The following is an 18,846-nucleotide window of genomic DNA, read 5'->3' as shown; positions in this document are numbered from 1 at the left end:
ATAATAGCTAACACTGAAATTTAGCCCCTGCCATTTGCTAGGCTTTGTTTGATGCAGTGTATACTAACTAGGTCTGCACAGCCATCCTGTGAGGTAGGTACAACTTTTAGGTTTGGTTTGCAAAAGAAGACTGAGTGACTTGCCCAAGACCTCCAGTCCCAACAGTGGTGAAGTTGGGGTTTGAACCAGGTCTGTCTTGTTCAGATCCCAAGTGGGTTCTTCCTGCCATCTTGTTTCTGTGTGTGAACTAATCTCCTCAGACTCCTTTAGAGAAAAACTGCTCTATAGGAGATGCCTAATTAATTAATCCAGAGTCTTTGACTTCTAACCTGTACCCTGTTACTGGGATACCACATCTCAAGGAAACTATTTTCCGGCTTTAAGAGTACTGTTCATTCCTATGAAAGCACACAGCTTAGAATTATAGAACCAGAATTTGGGAGAACGATCTTTAAAAGTCTGACCTCCCAACAGAGGACAGGAGAAGCCCAGAAATGGTCCTGAGGTCACCCAGGCAGTCACAGAGCCGGGACTAAACCGAATCCAGTCTTCTTTCTACCATATTTTTCGATAGTTTTAATACAGGCATGTTAGGAATTTTGTGCATCGTGTGAGAGCTTATTAGTGCCTCAGTTTTGAATTGTGTTTTCTGTATCTGTATGGGTTATACTTTAAATGGGTGGTGGCTGTGTTTTCAGACTATCCCATTCTGCCTGGAGGTGTGGGGAGCTTGCCAAGCTGAGTTACTGTGGCCTTTGCAAGGTGCTGTTTTATTTTATTTTTTTTCAATTGTTTAAGAAGTCACCATTGCTTTCAAGAACATTAATAAGGTTTTGTGGTGTGCATCCTGATAATTTCCAGTAGGATAGGAAATTAATGGAAGTACAGAGTTTTCCTCTATTCTGGGTTCCTAGGGAAGGCCTCCAGAGATGCCATATCCGTTTCTGGGTTCCATATCCTTGACTCTGTTTTCTGTTCTTGGCACTGTTCCAGGCAGACTACCTCTGAACCAGGCTTCCATTCCTGCCAGGAAATTTTGGAATTTCAGAATGGCTGTAACTATTCATGGAGGACTGGATATTTACACTCATTAGATAAAGGAAAGAGAAGAATCTGTAGTTAAGGATGTGCTTGCCTCATTTAGGGTCTTATAAAAACATGCACTGCAAGCCTGTTACCCTTTCTCTCTGTTGAAAGTGAAAAGCTTCCTGACAGTGGAGAGTGAAAACCTTTGGTTCCGTCACTTGGAGTAGCAAAGAGACGTGGGGTCTAAAGGTAGACAAGTTGGGCTTTAATTGCCACTGAACTAGGTGGCCTTGCAGGGGAGTAAGTTATCTTCCTGAGCCTCACTGTCTTAAAAGTGGAGGTCAATTTTGATAGTATAAGGGAGGCAGTATATAAAGTTCTTAAGTGGAAGAAAATATTTTCTTCCGAATCACCTGGGAAATTTCCGGTAAGAATGAAAAAAATGAAGCAGCTAAATATGACTTTCTTGTATCTTTCCTTTTTTACTTTCTCACTTTGTGTTATTCTAGGTCCTCCAACAATTAAATGCCAAGACAGGATTAAATGCCCGTGGGAGAAAGTGTGGCGGCAAGGCTGGCATAGCTGTCAGGCTTCAGTGTGGGTCTGACTCCAAGTGAAGGAGAGCGGAAGGAAGGAAGACAGGCTGGGTGAAAGTGTCTTAGGCTCCAGTGTGGTCCGAGGAAGGCTTGGCAGGGCTGCCAGGGAGTTCTGATTGTCTGTCAGGGGGATCCCTGTATCTCTGAGGACGGGCCTGCTCAGAATCCCCGCACACTGATCATTGTCTGGGAGTGGGGCCCCTGCGTGTACGTAGTGATGGATTTCAAATGCAGCACCTGGGGGCCCTGGGTTAGTTACACTTCCTGTAACTAGAGGTCTGTGGGGCACGTTTGTGTGACACAATCTTCCTTTCTCCAGAAAATTTTTATTAGCCAGTATGTGAAGCAGAACCTTCCTTCAAGTTAAGCTGCTCTCTCTATCTCATGACTTTTTAATTACCTTGCAGTGTGGAATACATTTTTTAAAAAGAAGAAAAGTAGGGAAGGGGAGACTGCTGGGGTGGGGAAAGGCATAGAGAGGGATGGGCTAATAAATTAAATCAGAGTTCTCTTAAAAGGCTCAGCAGTGCCACAGTGTCCTTTGTAGGTACAGAGGGGACAAAGAATAAGAGAGAGGAGTTATACCCCAATTCTGAATGTGTGGCAAAATGCTGGACAGCTGCCCCTAGGGTATCAGTATGCCCCGCTAGGTATGCTTTGCCCACTCGCATTTTTATCCCTGTTCCTTTATACTTATGGAGCTAGTGAGGAGGTAGATCTTGTGCCCCTGGGCCTTGCTCATTGGCCTCAGCGATGTTACTACTTGAGCTCCCAGTGGCACCAGTAAGGCCCTGCAGAGCCTGGACTTCAGGTTGAAGGAGCCGGAAGACCAGCCTTGCTCAGTCCTGTCGGTCCTCCCGGGGCTGTTTGCAGGGTGCGTTTTTCTTCCAAAGTATTCGGAGGTGCCACGGGCTCTAGAGCAGCGTCCCCCGCCGTCCCCCTGTCTCTTCTCTTCCGTCCTCCACCTCCTTTTCCACTCCCGTTTCAACGTGAAATGTCTTCATCTCCTGGCATATTTTGGAGACCACAGCTCATTGAGGTTTGCTACTCTCTAGTAGCAAAACTGAAAATTTCCTCCCAAAGCTACCAGAACTCAAAGCCCTTAATTCCAAGCACTAAAAAAGCAGTGGTTTCGGGTATAATTTGGAGCTGAGTTTTCTGAGCACAGTTAAACTGAACTTGGCTCTAGTTATTATTCAATAATGTATCTCTCTTCCACAGTTGAAGCCAAATTTGATTTATAATCCCATAAAGGTAGGTCATAAGCTTTTCTTTCTCTCTTTAAAAACAATTTTTTCCTGAAAATTTTTTCCTTAGAAGACTAGTAGAAAAGTGAGAGAGAAGGTTGATCTCTTTGTGTGTGTGTGTGTGTTTTTTTTTCTCTATAATATTTGGAAAATAGAGGAGATGTTTAAAACAAGTTCAGAGCAAAAAGAAGAATCAGTCCCTCTGATTTAAGCTATTCAGATAATACATTGATTCTGAATTGTACCAGAGCACCCTTACTGGTCAAAAACTCAGGAGAACTTGAGTCTAATCCTGAGTGGCTATTAACTATGGAGACATGGTGCTCAAGAAACTGCACTGCTCCGGGTCTTATTTGAAAGATGATGGAATAGGAAGGATATAAATAGATAATGGAATAGGAAGGATGTGTGGGGAGGAGTAGAGAGCCTTTAGTTCTGAAGGTGTTGGAACATCATCCAGACATTGAGGAGACTGGGTTAAAATGCTCCAACCGTATTTGCCTCAGGTTCTTTGAATAACTGAAACATTGTTGAGTCCTGTCTATGTTCCAAACCCTTTGAGTTATTTTGATAATTTCTTTATCCCTTCATAGACTGAATGGATTCATGCAAGGATTACTGTAGTTGTTTAGTTGCTCAGTCGTGTCTGACCCTTTGCGATCTATGAGACTGCAGCATGCCAGGCTTCCCCGTCCTTCACCATTTCCCGGAGCTTGCTCAGACGCATGTTCACTGAGTCAGTGATGCCGTTCAACCATCTCATCCTCTGTGGTCCCCTTCTCAAGGACTACTACAAGTAATGCAAGGATTATTACAAGACCTTTAAGGGGAAATATAATGGGATTTTATGACTTTTACTTAAGTGGATTTTAACAGAATTTTCAGAAAAAGAAAATTAGTAAGTGAAAAGATGTTTGTTTATTGTGGGGCCAGGATTTTCTATACAGATACTCATATCACTTCAAAAAGGAAAGTATTTTCTGCCTGCTGTGGCCCTTTCTGATATTCCTCAATAAAATAACATAAGGTTCCCTGGGAGTTGGGAGTCCTGGGAATCCTTCTCTTCAGATCTTCCAGAGAAAGAAAAATATTTATTCCGTATTATTTGCCTTATTAGTCTTTCCTTTTGATGAAAGTGTTAGTTGCATTCCTTAGACTTGCAAGGAAGAGTCTTGCCCAGATCACCTTCAGCAGAGGCTTATAGTAGGCTAGGAGGAAATGTGGGCTGGTACATGATGCTTCCACTTCCTCAGGGGTGCAGTCCTGAGAGGAAAGATATACACCTACCGTTACTGGGGGCGCCGTCTAGGCTCCATCTAGGATCTGATAGTCTAAGGAGAGGATTTGATTGGGTGGAATTGGGTCTTCTCAGGCTTCCCAGGTGGCATTAGTGGTAAAGAAACCAATGCAGGAGATGCAAGAGACGCAGGTTTGATCTCTGGGTCGGGAAGATTCCCCTGGAGGAGGGCATGGCAACCCACTCCAGTATTCTTGCCTGGAGAATCCTTTGACAGAGGATCCTGGCAGGCTGCAGTCTGTGGCATAATAGAGAGTCGGAAACAGCTAAAGAGACTTCGCGTGCACACACGAGTCTTCTTGGCCCCGGAGCTCAAGGGCTGGGCAGGTCTGGCCAGGCCCTCTGTGACACTTGGCCTTGCTCGTGTGCAGGCAGCTGCTGATTCTGAGCCCCATCAGTCATGGCTGGTTAGCAAGGCCGGTTCATCAGTTGCACACAGCATAAGCCAAGTCACCCACACTCAGAAAGAACCCTCTTTGAGGTTACTTTCCTCTGAGAGGGGCAGTGGGTGTGGCAGCTTCTCGGACCTTTATGGGCTTTTTGGTGCATTGAGTTATTAACTCTTCTGTTAACTTTGAAAAATTACAACAGAGTAGCAAGGACGTAATGAGCAGACTTTCCTGATAGTGAGCGCACTGAAGCTGGATTCCCTCAGGAGCAGAGCAACCTCACTCGTTAGCCCGCCCAGTATTCAATTCACAGTGGCTGTTCATTGAGTAACTCCAGGAATGGGTCCTGGCCAGGGACAGTGTAATGGGATCCCCATCAGCTGGCTGTTTTTAGAATGTCAAGAGACTCTCCTGTGCCAAGCCCAAGACTCCAGAGGAAGTATGCTGAGATTCTCTCCTATTAGGGATTTCACTTTATACCTTTTCTTTGGTGTCGAAGAATGGCTGTCAACCCTAGGGTCACATCACAATCACCTGGAATGTTGGTTAAAGCTGAAGATTACTGGCCTCACACAAGCTCACACCCATTGTTGTAGGAATGACTCCGAAGAGTTGGAGCCCTGGCATCTGGAGCTTTGTAAAAACACACAAACCAGACTTCCACTTTTCAGATGGGTGCATTTTTCTCTATTCTTCCTGCTAAAGGACAGCTGAAAACTCTGACCATTATCTGTAAAACAAACGTAAGATTTTGAAAGGTGGAAAAAAGGCAGCCTGGCTGGGGACGCAAGGAAGGAAACAGTTGTGAGTTCCCTGAGGTTGGTTTTCATCTCGTATATCCCAGACTCAGAGTCAAAAGAAGCCTGCCACCCAGCTATGACACTGGAATCAGACACAGAACCCCAACAAAGCCTGCTTTCTCTCAAACCCAAGGAGGAGGGAAGGGGAGGCATAGCAAGGCAGAAAACTTCCAGCCAGAAATCATGGAAAAGCTCTCCCTACCCCTGGCCCCCAGACTGTGAATGGCAGCCTAGACTCTCCCCTTGCCAGGAGTAACAAGGGACTCCAGACTCCCCCGCTGGGAAGAGTGTGGGACTTCAGCCCTGCGAACTGGTAGTGAGCCCCCTCCCCATGTTCCCTTCCCTGGAGAGCTGAGAGTGTTCCTCCCAGGTGTCCTGAGCACACTGTCCCAACAAAGGCCAGTGAAGGTGGAGCAGAATTCTCTGTCCCTGCACTGCAGGTGCGCCTGAGGGCTTGAGGTGGCTACTTCCCCTGACGTGGTGGAGTGCCACTGACTTCATCAAGCGTCTGAGGTTCCAGTATTGCCCTAGAATCCTCTCCCCACTACCATCCTCTGTCCCCGTTCCTGTCCGCTTCCCCAGCTGCTTAGGGGTCCATCTCCTTTGAGTTCACAGTAGGTTAGGCTCATAGCCAGGTGAATATCCTGTTTTGAGTGACTATAAATGTACTAGTTAGCTTGCCTGGCTTGCGTTCAGCCCTTTCCTCTGCTCCTGAAGGGAGGGAGGCTGGGGTCCGCGTTGCACACGGATTTGACAGCATCATTCAGTCCCTGTGGCAGCCCCTCTCTTGTTCTCCCTGCTTCTCCTGCTCCACTGGAATGATGTATGATCTTTTTTGCTGGTTACTTCTCCACAAAAGTATGATTTAGACTGTGGTCCCCTGAGACCCTTTGGCTCCTGCCTACTCTCTGCCCCCTTGAGAGACACTCTCCTAAAGTGCTTGAAGGAGACACATCCGACCCGATACTTGACATTTTCCACTTGTCCATTCGGAGCAATCCACTCCAGGCCTCTTAGAGGGAACAAGGCCAGAAGCAAATGCATGTGTTTGCATAAGCGTTAGTAGCTCAGTGTGTGCCCAGGTTCTGTAGCTGAGGACAAGCCTAACTTATTCATTTACAGCTTCTTTTATTGCAGAAAAAGGAGTGGACGTGGGATGAGAGCAAGATGCTGGTGATGCAGGATCCTATCTACAGGTAAGCACCCAGACTCCAGGGCCCACCGGCCACCTGTTGGAGCCATCTGTCGGCGCGGTACGTCCAGACAAAGAAAAATAAATTTCTCCTTCCCCCTCCAGAGACCTGTTGTTTCTGTTGATGTAAGTTCAAGAAGCAAATCTGCCATATCTTTTAGAGAGGAAAATTCTTCTCATAATTGTGCTAGGGGAAGTTTCTGCTTGACGTTTAATCCAACTGTTTTAGTTGTAACTTGAGACCTTTTCATTTTGTATCAGTTATATTTTAACTGAAATTTCGTGATTGTATGTATGTTGATCAAAATGAGAGAAGTGGGTTTTTCGCATTAGCCTATGCTTATAATTTCCCACAGTTAATCTGCTCTGTCGTTCTGCCCCTTCAGAAACTGAGCATGGATAAGGGGGTTGTGTTCATCTGGGGCCGCAGAAAGTCACAAACAGAGTCCATAGAAATTGCTTTCACGGTGAGACCGGTGTTCCTACAGAGATTAGATGATTGCCGTCCGTGTGTGCCCCGGGCAGAGGCGTGCCTGGTGGTGATACGTACACACAACCGGGGCCCTGCTGGGACCCACACAGGCTCTCGGTTCATCTGTGTTGTTATTCTGTCCTGGGTCTCTGCCGACCAAGCCCTATCCCCCTCTTCCTCCTTCCTGTTTTTTCCCACCGGGGAAAGGGTATTAGCTATTCCTTTGGGATTTGGGCGTTCTAGATTTAAGTTCTGATTTTATCTCCTCTCAATTACTTGCCTTGGTTGACAAGGTGAATTAAGGTTGGAACTCACCGGAGAAGTCAGCATTTATGGTGGCCTTGCCATCTAGATTAAAGAGTAGATAACTGTGAAATGGAGTTTCCATTCATTCAAACAAATATGCCCATTTAGAACGCTTATCCTAGGTACTGTGCTAGGTAACTTAGCAGATGACTAAAATAAGTCCCTTGTTCTTAGGAAGTTTTGCTGAAGTAGGGAAATGGACGGAGAAGGCGATGGCACCCCACTCTAGTACTCTTGCCTGGAAAATCCCATGGACAGAGGAGCCTGGTAGGCTGCGGTCCATGGGGTCGCGAAGAGCTGGACACGACTGAGCGACTTTCCTTTCACTTTTCACTTTCATGCATTGGAGAAGGAAATGGCAACCCACTCCAGTCTTGCCTGGAGAACCCAGGGGCGGGGGAGCCTGGTGGGCTGCCGTCTATGGGGTTGCACAGAGTCAGACACGACTGAAGTGACTTAGCAGCAGCAGCAGGGAAATGGAATCCTGAGCAAATCATTGTAGTACAAGACAGTGTGTCTGACAAAATGAATTTCATTCTCTGTGTTTCTTTCGTACTTGTGTTTGTTGAAATAATTGTTATGTGTTACTGCCACTTAAAAATGTATCTTTTACCGCTAGACTATGAGGCTCTTTATCAGTGAAGAGCTGTGTTCAACTCACTTTCGTATTTCCAGCACCAAGCCTGTGTCTGTTCTCTATGAGACATTTAGTAAATGTGTGATGGGTAGATGGATAAATGTATTGAATTAGTAATCCAAAAATTAACTTAAGTGTTACAGTGATTCACAGGAGGGAATGATCACTTTCTACTTAAGTGATAAGGAAAGGCTTCATGAAACACGTTGCATCAGAATGGGGCTTGAAGGATGTGAATGGACAAACCTTGTCATTTGCACCTTGTGGAAGGAAGTTTCTTGGGTTTTACTTTTTACAGTGGCATTATATACATAGAAAAGTGACCTCTGTGTGGGTGCTGGGCATGAACTTTAATCTTGCCTTTTCCTCGTTTGAAAGAAGAAACTTTCCCCAAAGTTTCATATCCCAAACAAGCTGTTGCTTTTTTTTTTTTTTTTGCTTTTATTTATTCTTATAGCAGCTTTATTGAGGTATAGTTGACATACAGACACTGAGCATATTTAACATGAATAGTTGGGTAAATTCTCTCACATCACATTTGACTTCTAGAACTGTCACCTCAGCCGAGACACTAAGCATACATCCCCCCAAAGTCTCCTTGTCCCATATTGTATCCTTTCCCTCTCATCCCTCCCTGCCCTGTCTCCCTTCCTCCTTCCCCAGAAGTCTCCAGGCAGCTACTCATCTCCCTTCTGTCGTTGGAGATGAGTTTGTGCTCTCGTGAGTTTTGTATAAATAGAGTAAGAAGTATGTAGTACACAGTAGCACAGTGGGCCCCTGCTCTCTCTTGGTCTGGCTCCTTCCGTTTAGCATAATTATCGTAAGACGAATTCCTTGCCGCGGCATATATCACTAGCTTATCCCTTTTTATGGGTTGTTTCCCATTGTATGGGCTTCCCAGGTGGCGCTGGTGGTAAAGAATCCACCTGCCAGTGCAGGAGACACGAGAGATGCAGGTTTGATTCCTGGGTCGGGAGGATCTCCCAGAGTAGGAAATGGTAACCCACTCCAGTATCTTTGCCTGAAAATTTCCATGGGCAGAGGAACCTGGGCGGCTGCAGTCCGTGAGGCCGCAAAGAGTCGGATACAACTGAGCACCCTGAGCGCTTCCCACTGTATCGCACCGTTTACTTAGCCATTCACATTTAATGGGCATTTCCGTGCTTTCCAGTTTTTGACTGTTACTGTGAAAACTTCAACTGTTGATATACAGCCTTTTGGTAGATACATGTTTTTAATCTTTCTTGGGTATATACCCAGGAGTAGAATGATTATTTGTTAGGTGAGCTTCTTTTTAAAGTGAATTTTAAGTGGTTATCTCTTTGGTTGGTGAATCTCAGAGTGACTTTTAAGGTGTGTCTCTTTATTTTGGCTGCACCATTCTTTATTTTTATTTATTTACTGGCTGTGTTGCAGGGGCATGCAGGATCTTAGTTGCTGCTGCTAAGTCACTTCATTCGTGTCCGACTCTGTGCGACCCCATAGACGGCAGCCCACCAGGCTCCCCCATCCCTGGGATTCTCCAGGCAAGAACACTGGAGTGGATTGCCATTTCCTTCTCCAATGCATGAAAGTGAAAAGTGAAAGCTCAGTTGCTCAGTCATGTCCGACTCTTTGTGGCCCCATGGACTGTAGCCTACCAGGCTCCTCTGTCCATGGGATTTTCCAGGCAAGAGTACTGGAGTGGGGTGCCATCGCCTTCTCCAGGATCTTAGTTCCCCTACCAGAAATAGAACCTGCGCCCCCCGCAGTGGAAGCATAGAGTCTTAACCACTGCACTGCCAGAGAAGTCCCTGTTGAACTTTTTATGAAACCGCCAAACATTTTTCTAAAGCGATTATACCACTAGTTCCTTCACATCCCTGCCAGCATCTGGTATCATCAGTCTTTTTAGCCCTGCATATTGGCATAATGTAGTATCTCATTGTGGTTTTAATTTGCATTTTCCTAGTGAGCAACAATGTTGAGCATCTTTTCATCACATGTGCCATTTGTATATCTTTTGTGAAGCATCTGTTCCAGTCTTTTAGCCCGTTTTTAATTTAGGTGTTTTGCTTTCTTTTTTTGAATTTTGAGGGTTCCTGATAAATTTTGGATACATGTCCTTTATCAGATATATGATTTGCAAATATTTTATTCAAGTCTGGGTTGTCTCTATGTCAGTAGTGTCTTTTGAAGAAGTTCATATTATATCATTTGTGCTTTTGGTGTCATATCTAAAAAATCTTTGCTTACTCAAGGTCACAAAGATTTTCTTCTGTGTTCTCTTCTGGAAGCATTATAATTTTAGACTTTATGTTTAGGTATATGATCTATTTTGAATCAATTTTTATATGATGTGAGGAATATATCAAAAGTAATTTGGGGGCAGTTTTGTTTTTGCTCTGCAAATGAATGTCCAGTTGTTCTAGGCTCATTTGTTGAAAAGATTGTTCTTTCTCCAGTGAAGTACCTTTGTTGAAAATCAGTTATCCATATCTGTGTGGTTTATTTCAGAACTCTTTAATCTGTCCCATTTATCTAATTGTCTGTCTTGATACCAGTACCATAGTGTCTTGATTGCTGTAGCTTAACAATCATTGAATTCAGATAGACTTAGTCTTCCAACTTTGTTCTTTTTCAAAGATTTCTTCCCAATTAGTATTAGTATGGTATATCTTTTTCCATTCATTTTTTAAGAAGAAAAATGGGTTTTGGTGGGGAGTAGAAGACATCAAAGAAATCTTAAAGTGAATTTTTCTTTGGCCAAACCCCACCTTAAAAAACAACAACAACAAAAAAAACCTTCCATACAGCAGACTTTTTGGTTGTAGATGTCTTGTGGATATCTTGCTGATGTATCAAAATTGAACAGCCTGTGTTTATGAACAAAAGAATGAAGTTTTCTTAATGCTATCCCAGTTTCCTAGTTACTTTTCCCCCCTTCTATGTTTTTTTCCCTCATGTATTAAATTGTATTTTAGTTTCTACATGCTGTGGGTAGATGAAAGAGGACATTTTTCTAAACTGTGTGTGTACCCTTTTGTCATCAATAGTAACATTTATTATCATGATAATATATAGTAACATTTACAAATGAGCTTTTTCTTGGGTATAATTATTTTCCTGCCCTTAAGGAACCACTCTAGTTGGATTTAGTAGCATTGTTGAGGAATACATAATTGCTATGCCTTTGATTACCGCAGCGTTCACGTTAGGAAAACTCCTTTATGGTAAAAACGTACTCTTCCTAGTTAAAAGAAATGACTTTGCAGTAATGAAAAGTAATAATGAAGTAATGAAGTTTTTGTTTTTTATTAAGTCAGAGTTTCAGTGTAAATCTTTTGCATCCCTCACACAGAATAATAGAATCATTTTTAAAATTGTTATGAAATATATATATGTGTATATATATGCATGTGTGTGTATATATATAGACAGAAAGTTTGCCATTCTGTCCACTTTTAAGTATACAAAAGAGTGGCCTTCATTACATTGACTGTGTCATGCAATCAGCATTGCTATCTGCTTCCAAGATGTTTTCATAACTCTAAACTTTGCACCCATTATGTACAAACTCCCTCTCCCTCTCCTTGAACCCCATGTAACTTTTATAGTCATGAGCTTTAAGAGGTTAAAGTACTGTGGTGAACATCTGGTTCATTTCCCCTCCATTACAGGATGCCTCTATTTCTCTAAAGTATTTGCTGTTATGGCATTCTTAATTCAGTGAAGGCAAATGTCTTTGTTTATGTAATTTTTGTCCATTTATCCTACCTCTCCTCTCTGGAGCCACACATATATTGATCTTATTTCCCTAAAGTTTCTGAAGCCATTCTTCCTTATATTTTTTCTAGACTTCCTAATTTCAAAACATCATATTTCTTCATAAAATATGTTGGAATTTAACATAATGTTCCAGATGCTGTCTTAGTGTAAATTTAGAGACACAGTTTTATCCTCATGATATAGAGTTTTGCATTTATTTTTTAAGAATTAGATCATAACATGTTTTATTCATGTGTTAAACAAACTGTGTTAAGTCATACATTGTGGTGGATTTAATTGTTCAGAATCCTTAGGATATTCACAGTAATTGCTTTCAATCAAGATTTTTTTACCCTTTCTTTATTTCTGCAGTTTTCTGCTTTATTTTTTAGCCTAAGTACATAACTTTACATACACTATTGTTAAATTAGATGCATTTCATTTGAACCTGTTATTCAGAACTTTTGGATACTTGTGAATCCTGGAAGCAGATAGCTATGACTGTTATGGCATGAGGGATTTGTTATAGGATTTAGGGTCAGGAAGATCCCCTGGAGAAGGAAATGGCAACCTACTCCAGTATTCTTGCCTGGAGAATCCATGGACAGAGGAGCCTTGTGGGCTACAGTCCTTAGGGTCTCAAAGAGTTAGACACGACTGAGCAACTAACATTTTAGACCTATACAATAATGGCAGGAGCCAGGAAGTAAAAGGTCCAAAAAAGACCAAGGAGGTCATGAGCCAGTCCTGGTGTGAGTTAGAAGTCAGAGCATGCAGGATGCTAGGTGCTTTCATGTGCTAGAGTGGAATCGTGATGGGGACAGGCACGGATGTCTGTGGGGGGCTGTTGACCCTTGATGGCTGCTGCCTTTGAGTTTGCGGTTGCAGCTTCTGATGGCAGTCCTCAGTTCACTGTGATTCTGCAGGGCTGATAGTTCTGAAGGACAGCCAGGTACGGGGCACCAAAGAGTGAGGGCAAATTACAGCTCACTAGTACCTCCATGTTCATCCTTTCCTGCCTCGAATGAATAATGACTTTCAGAGCATTATTGCTACTTCATCTCAGCCTCCTGCTGCTACTGCTGCTAAGTCGCTTCAGTCGTGTCCGACTCTGTGTGACCCCACAGACGGCAGCACACCAGGCTCTGCCATCCCTGGGATTCTCCAGGCAAGAACACTGGAGTGGGTTGCCGTTTCCTTCTCCAATGCAGGAAAGTGAAAAGTGAAAGTGAAGTCACTGAACCATGTGCAACTCTCAGCGACTCCATGGACTGCAGCCCACCAGGCTCCTCCATCCATGGGATTTTCCAGGCAAGAGTGGGGTGCCATTGGAGTGGGGGTGCCATTGCCTTCTCCGTCTCAGCCTCCTAAATCCCCACAAGTTTCTCTTGTCAGCAGTCCTCAACTGTGGTTCTGCAGGGAAGGGAATGCTGAGATACATAGTTGTAGCATAGCTGAACTGACCCAGTATAAACCATCACAGCAGGTTCTAGTAACATGTTAACTGTCCCTCTTCATTTTCTGTTAAGTGAAATTTTAATATTTTCATCCAAGTCATTGATAAGACTGTTGAATAAAATGGGAAGCCTGGAAAATGAAGATGTTTTTATTTTTCCTCTATTTTTACTTCTTTAGTTAATATGCTTATTTTACCTTTTCTGATTTAAAGGGCATACTCATTTAAGAAAAAAAGAAAAAAAGCTTAAAAATAGCACTGGAGTGGCGATACTGTTATGGAAGTCACTGTGCTTTTGAAACTCAGTTTTCCCTGCCTTGATGTCTTCTGCCTTTTTAGATTTATTGGGCACTGACAGAATTTACATATTTGATTTTAAAAGTCTCTAGGACATTTATGTTCATCATATTAGGGATCAGATTGTCAAACAAATAAAAATCTTTTTTTTCTTTAAACCAGAGGAAGTAAATTAATCAAACCTGAAGTTTTCAGGAGCCAGACTAGAAGTAATTCTCCAGTTTTGAGTATAAAGGATCAAGCAGGTATATCCCCCACTCCCAAAGAGTTTCTAGTCATTCCCCAGAAATGGCATTAATTAGCATCCAAGCAGTTGGTGAGATGATTAGAAGTTAGAGGAAGCGCATTCTAGTTTTGACCCTCCACATGGAGCTGTGCTTTGATTTTGAGCAAGTCAGGTAAATTATTCAAGGCTAACTGGGGCAGAGAGGAGAGAATGCATGGAGAGCTGGTGTGTGTTGCTGGTCGTTGTGCAAGGCCCTGAGGAAAGCAGCGGTTTGTCAGTCTGGGTCTAACTGGGAGACAAGTCTCACACAGTGTTTTAAATAGAAGGATTATGCAGAATTACTAAGCTATAACAAAACAGGACCTTCAAGACATAAAGAGCAATTCTAAGAGTCCTCTAGGGCTGAGGGAGAGTACAAAAAGGAGGGCCAATTTGGGGAGGAGACCCTTCTCCCAGACTGGGGCTCACACTTCATGGTGGAGGATGTGACGTACCATCTGAATGGCAGAGAGGCTCACGGGGTTGCCTCCGCCAGAGCTTGTCCCCAGTTGCTGGGAAAATAGAAAGCAATCCTCAGGGGCCGGGTGCATGAGAAGTGCAGCCAGTAGGTGGGCACACAGAAGGAGCAGGCGTGTCACTGTGGTTGGGGGCTTGGCACGTTCAGGACCTTCATGAGTAGGTGGGACTCACCCAGCCACACTGGGAACCTGAGCTCACTGAAGAGCTATATTTTGGGCTTGTGGCTAGGACAGACCACCAGTAAGAGAAGAAGCCCACACCTCCTTCAGTGTCCTTCCATTATACAGAGAAATTCAAACAGCCTGCTCAGTGTAAAGGATGAATACATAAAGGAATTCTGCCCATTAGCACAGAGCATGTGTTGAAAGGGCAAGAAATTGATAACTGGTACAGCAGTGAGCAAAACATAGTTCCTACCTTTAAATCTGGAGTCAGGTGAGGTTTGATGTGTGTGTTCCTCAGTCTTAACAGCTAGGAGTGGTGGAATCTGTCATTCCCATTCTGAAGATGAAGACATTGAGCTTCAGAGGCATTAGACATTTTCCATGATCACATAATTAGTAAATGGTCGGAGAACTGCCTGTCTCCTGAGCGTCTGTCCTTTGTATTTTGCTGTTCCACTCAGTACTGTACACCTCTCAAAACCAGCACATTTATTTAGTTGCCTTCTTAGTTTTGTTGTTATCATTTCAAACTCATAGATCACAATTCAGGACACTTTGGAGGATGCCAAAAAACTAGATTTTAAGGTGAATGAAATGTATTCTCTCTTAGGGATTGATAAACCTGTTCTCTGATACTTGGGGATTTCTTGGGAAATCAAGCACCCCATGTCGCTTGTCTAACTTAGTGAACAATCAAGAGTTTAAATGATCAAGCCAGACATGATTCAGGAATGATGAATATCCTCAGATTCAGGAAGCATATCAAATTACAAGCAAGGTAAAGAAAAATTCTTTTTTTAAAATAAGGAATAAAACTCTATTGTCTCATAGTAATGAAACTACAGAATGTGGAAGATAAGTATCTTAAAACAATCTGGAGGAGAAAAAAATATTGCCTACAAAGGAACATAATTAGGCTGACAGCAAAAATGGAAGACAAAAGATAGTGAATTATCTTCTAGCACGTGAAGAGTCAAGTGCTGATGCTTAGAGAAGTGCTTCTTTAATACTTTCTTATTAGCGTAAGTATATTACAGCAATAAAGCAGAAAAAATCCTAGGCAGCATTTCGGAAGGCTTGAAGAGGAATGAAAAGGGTATCCATTCTGAAAGGAGAGTGAAGGCAAAAGACAGGCTGGTGTCTGAGATGAAGTGTGTAGTGAGTTCTACAGGAGCATTGTCATTAGAGAGGCTGGGGCAGAATCTGCCAGTGAAAGAAAAGAACTGTGGTACGATGAATTGGTGCTTAGCTGTGAGATCAAACGAATAACTACGTTTTTAAAGGAGGAGATAGTAACACCTTTATAAAGGGAGAAGGAAAGGATCCTGTCGGGATTTAAGATAAAAGAGTTTTTTAAGCGTTATTTTGAAAAGGAATTAGTTACTATGCTAGTTTAGGATATATAGATACATAATTAGGAGAGAAGATAGACTGAATAGTAATTGATTGCTCTGTTGTTCTGTGGAGCTGAAAAGCTCAGAATTCTTACAGATGGCTCTCCAAAATCCATGTTGACCCTCCAAGATCAGATGGAGATCTCCCAGGTACAGACAGTTCTGTTGTATGAGCTCCTTTCTTTCAGACCTTCACACGCCCAGGTCCTGAACTCAAACCCTGGCCTGTGTTCCCTTTGCTGCACTGTCCCTGGATTATGGAGGGGTGCAGAAATATGAAGGGTCCTGAACGATGAGGAAGCGATGAGCAGACTGGGAGCCGGCTCTTTGCTTTTGTTGCATACCTGTCTCTTGTGTCCTTCTCATTTGTGATTCACAAGGGACAAGGGTGACTGTGTGCATCTTCCCATATTATTTTTTCTAAGGATGAGTGTTTTCTCCTTCAGCCTCCCATTGTGTGAGTTTCTTGAGGGGCCTCTGCTAAACTGGGAAAACTGATAACCAGGAATCTAGAAGCAGCCCAGCCTATCGATCTCTACCTAATATCTTTTGTATCATCTGAAGGGTCTGGGCATCCATCATTCTGTCATGAGTGATGTTTTGTGTAGAGTTGATGTTTTTATTCCCTCCAGCTCCAGAACCTTTCACAGACAGTGTCTTTTTATACATATGCATGAGTAGAAATTACTCATCCGATTTAATGCATGGAGACGCTTATGAACTAAGAAGGGGAAGGAAAATCACTCATTCTGTCTGGCTTCATTTAGTTCGCCAGGGCTGCTCTGCACTCCATTTTGAGTCCCGGGTAGAAATCCCACTCACTAAGGTGCTGAAACCTTTCACTACCTGTCAGTTTTGTTGGTACATCCTCACTCTCCTTAGGTGACGCCCGTCTTCTCTGAGGCTCCTCAGATTTCCTCCTTCTCTTCGAACCTCTTCGTGCCATTGCCAGCTGCCCTCTGCCCCTTGCCTGTCTGTTTCAGACCCATTTTCACTTGCTTCTTCAGCTCCATGAGCACTCCTACCCTTGTTCCCAGCCACTCTGTCTCTTTCCATGGGCTGGCTCCCTGTCTCCCCCTGGCAATGTGTTCTACTATCTTAGGTCCTGAAGTAGCCCCCCTCATCCCTGCTAACCCCATTCAAGGGCACAACTTCTGTCAACTCTCGCCTTCCTCCCCAAACTCAGCATGTTTTCCCCACCGCCTGCCGTCCTGCAGCTCCTTGCAGTCTGACATTGATTTCCATCACTTCGCAGAAGTCCCTCCCTCCGAGTGCATTGCTGGTGCCCCCCACATCTCCAGATGTACCAGCATTTTCTCGGTTCTGATGCAGCACCATTTCTCTTCCTCTGTGTCTCCTCTTGTTTCATTGTTTCCTGCCTTCCCTTTTGTTTGCTTTCAACCCTACATAGTTATGTGCATTTTTTGTCCCGTGCCATTCTTTAGCTTTCCTTAAAAGCAAGTTCTGCTGTTTAATCATCACAGGCTGATCAACTCCCTTGTGCTTAGGAAGGCTCAATAAACTCCTAGGGTAGACTGTGAGCCTCCAGCAAGGGACTGCTGACATGTAATTCATGCTCTGGCTCTGTGTCCCATGCTCAGGTTACCACACACATCCAAGACCTTCCTTCTCTCCTTCCTCTTGCTTTTTCATTTCTTTGACTCCAGAGGCAGAGTCATATGCACTGTGTAGAAAGCGCCAGGAAGGCCAAAACAGATAAGGCCCGGCTTGTCTCCTCAAGGTCCTCCCAGTGACTCCTCTTCTCTACGATAGCTTTAAGGCTCAGGGGAATATGCCTGACGTAGGAGCTTTACAATGACCAAGTGATACATGTTTGTTGCTAAAAATAAAACCCTGACAGAGCTTTATCAAGGAAAAAGTCAAATGCCCTTCCCTCAATATTTATTCCTTCTAGTGCCACTCTATATGCAAATATAGAGACTCGGGTATTTTTTTCAGAATTTGATATTCTGTGTATTCCTCTGCTTCACGAGCCCATTTTTCTCGCAGTGATGTGTCAGGAACTTGCTTCCACATGTGTACTTACTGTCTTCTCATGAGGGCTTTGATTCAGAGTTCCAAAGTCAGTGTGATGTTTTAGGGTAACCAGTGTGAGGTGGAGTGCAACACACCCCAGAGGTGAAGAGATCGGATCAGGGAAGTGACCAAGGGAAAGATAGCCCAGTAATCTGAGGCTAATGGGAAGAATGTCCAGATAAAAGAGACAGGAGCAGTACCCAGCATAGAGAGGGCTAGGTCTGTGAACTGTTGTAACCTTGGATCACTCAGACCAGTGACAGCCTGAATATTGAGAGTAATTAAGAGAATCATCTTGCTTAAGGAGCAGGGGGAGAAAAAAATTCCCAGTGACTTCAGCTTGAATCTTGGGTAGTTTTACCTTTGCGTTCTGCCTCTGGCGGATCCCACTTGATTATTAAATTCAATCATGGAGAAAGGGTGGAAATTTTGTCATGGTAACGCTTAAGCCTGAGCTCCACAGAAGCAGCAAGCACACCTGATTTGTGTACTACTGTATCTTAGTGCCTGGAAGGATTCTTTCTACGTAGTAGGTGCTCAATAAATACTGCATGTCCAAGCTAGGGCAGGCTTGATTCACTTGTTGGCTGCACTAAAACATTCATTTCAAAATGGCTGTTAAGCCTGCTTATCCTCTTGGTGGCCTTATTCTCTACCCTTCTTCTTTTTTAAAAAAAATTTTTTGGTGGGGACCATTTTAAAAGTCTTTATTGAATTTGATACAATATTGTCTCTGTTTTATGTTTTGGTATTTTGGCCACGAGGCATGTGGGATCTTAACTCCCTGGCCAGGGATGGAACCCACACCCCCTGCCTTGGAAGGTGAAGTCTTAACCACTGGACTGCCCTTCTTAATGGCCGGCAGCACGGCCTCAGTGAGGCGCAGAGCCAGCCAGAGAGTGAATAGGTGTGCACAGCAGCAGAGTGAAGACAGCCACCGGCACGATCAAAGTTAAAGCCTCTGGATCAGTCTCTCTGTGCCAGGCCTCAGAGGGTATCTTTTATACTAACAATCATGGAAAATTCAATTAGGCCGTGTTTAGA

General features: G+C 43.6%; 1 protein-coding gene across 1 annotated transcript in view; it reads left to right on the top strand.

The window, feature by feature from the left end:
* Positions 1 to 18,846, top strand: part of NOS1AP (nitric oxide synthase 1 adaptor protein) — a 352,882-nt gene that overhangs the window by 255,784 nt on the left and 78,252 nt on the right. The window contains 1 exon segment of the mRNA XM_052637474.1: positions 6,493 to 6,551. Coding sequence (XP_052493434.1) covers positions 6,493 to 6,551 — 59 coding nt within the window.

Source organism: Budorcas taxicolor, chromosome 3 (genome assembly GCF_023091745.1).
Source record: "Budorcas taxicolor isolate Tak-1 chromosome 3, Takin1.1, whole genome shotgun sequence".
Lineage (NCBI taxonomy): Eukaryota > Metazoa > Chordata > Mammalia > Artiodactyla > Bovidae > Budorcas > Budorcas taxicolor.
Note: the sequence above shows the minus strand (reverse complement) of the source record. Positions and strands in the feature narration are given on the sequence as shown.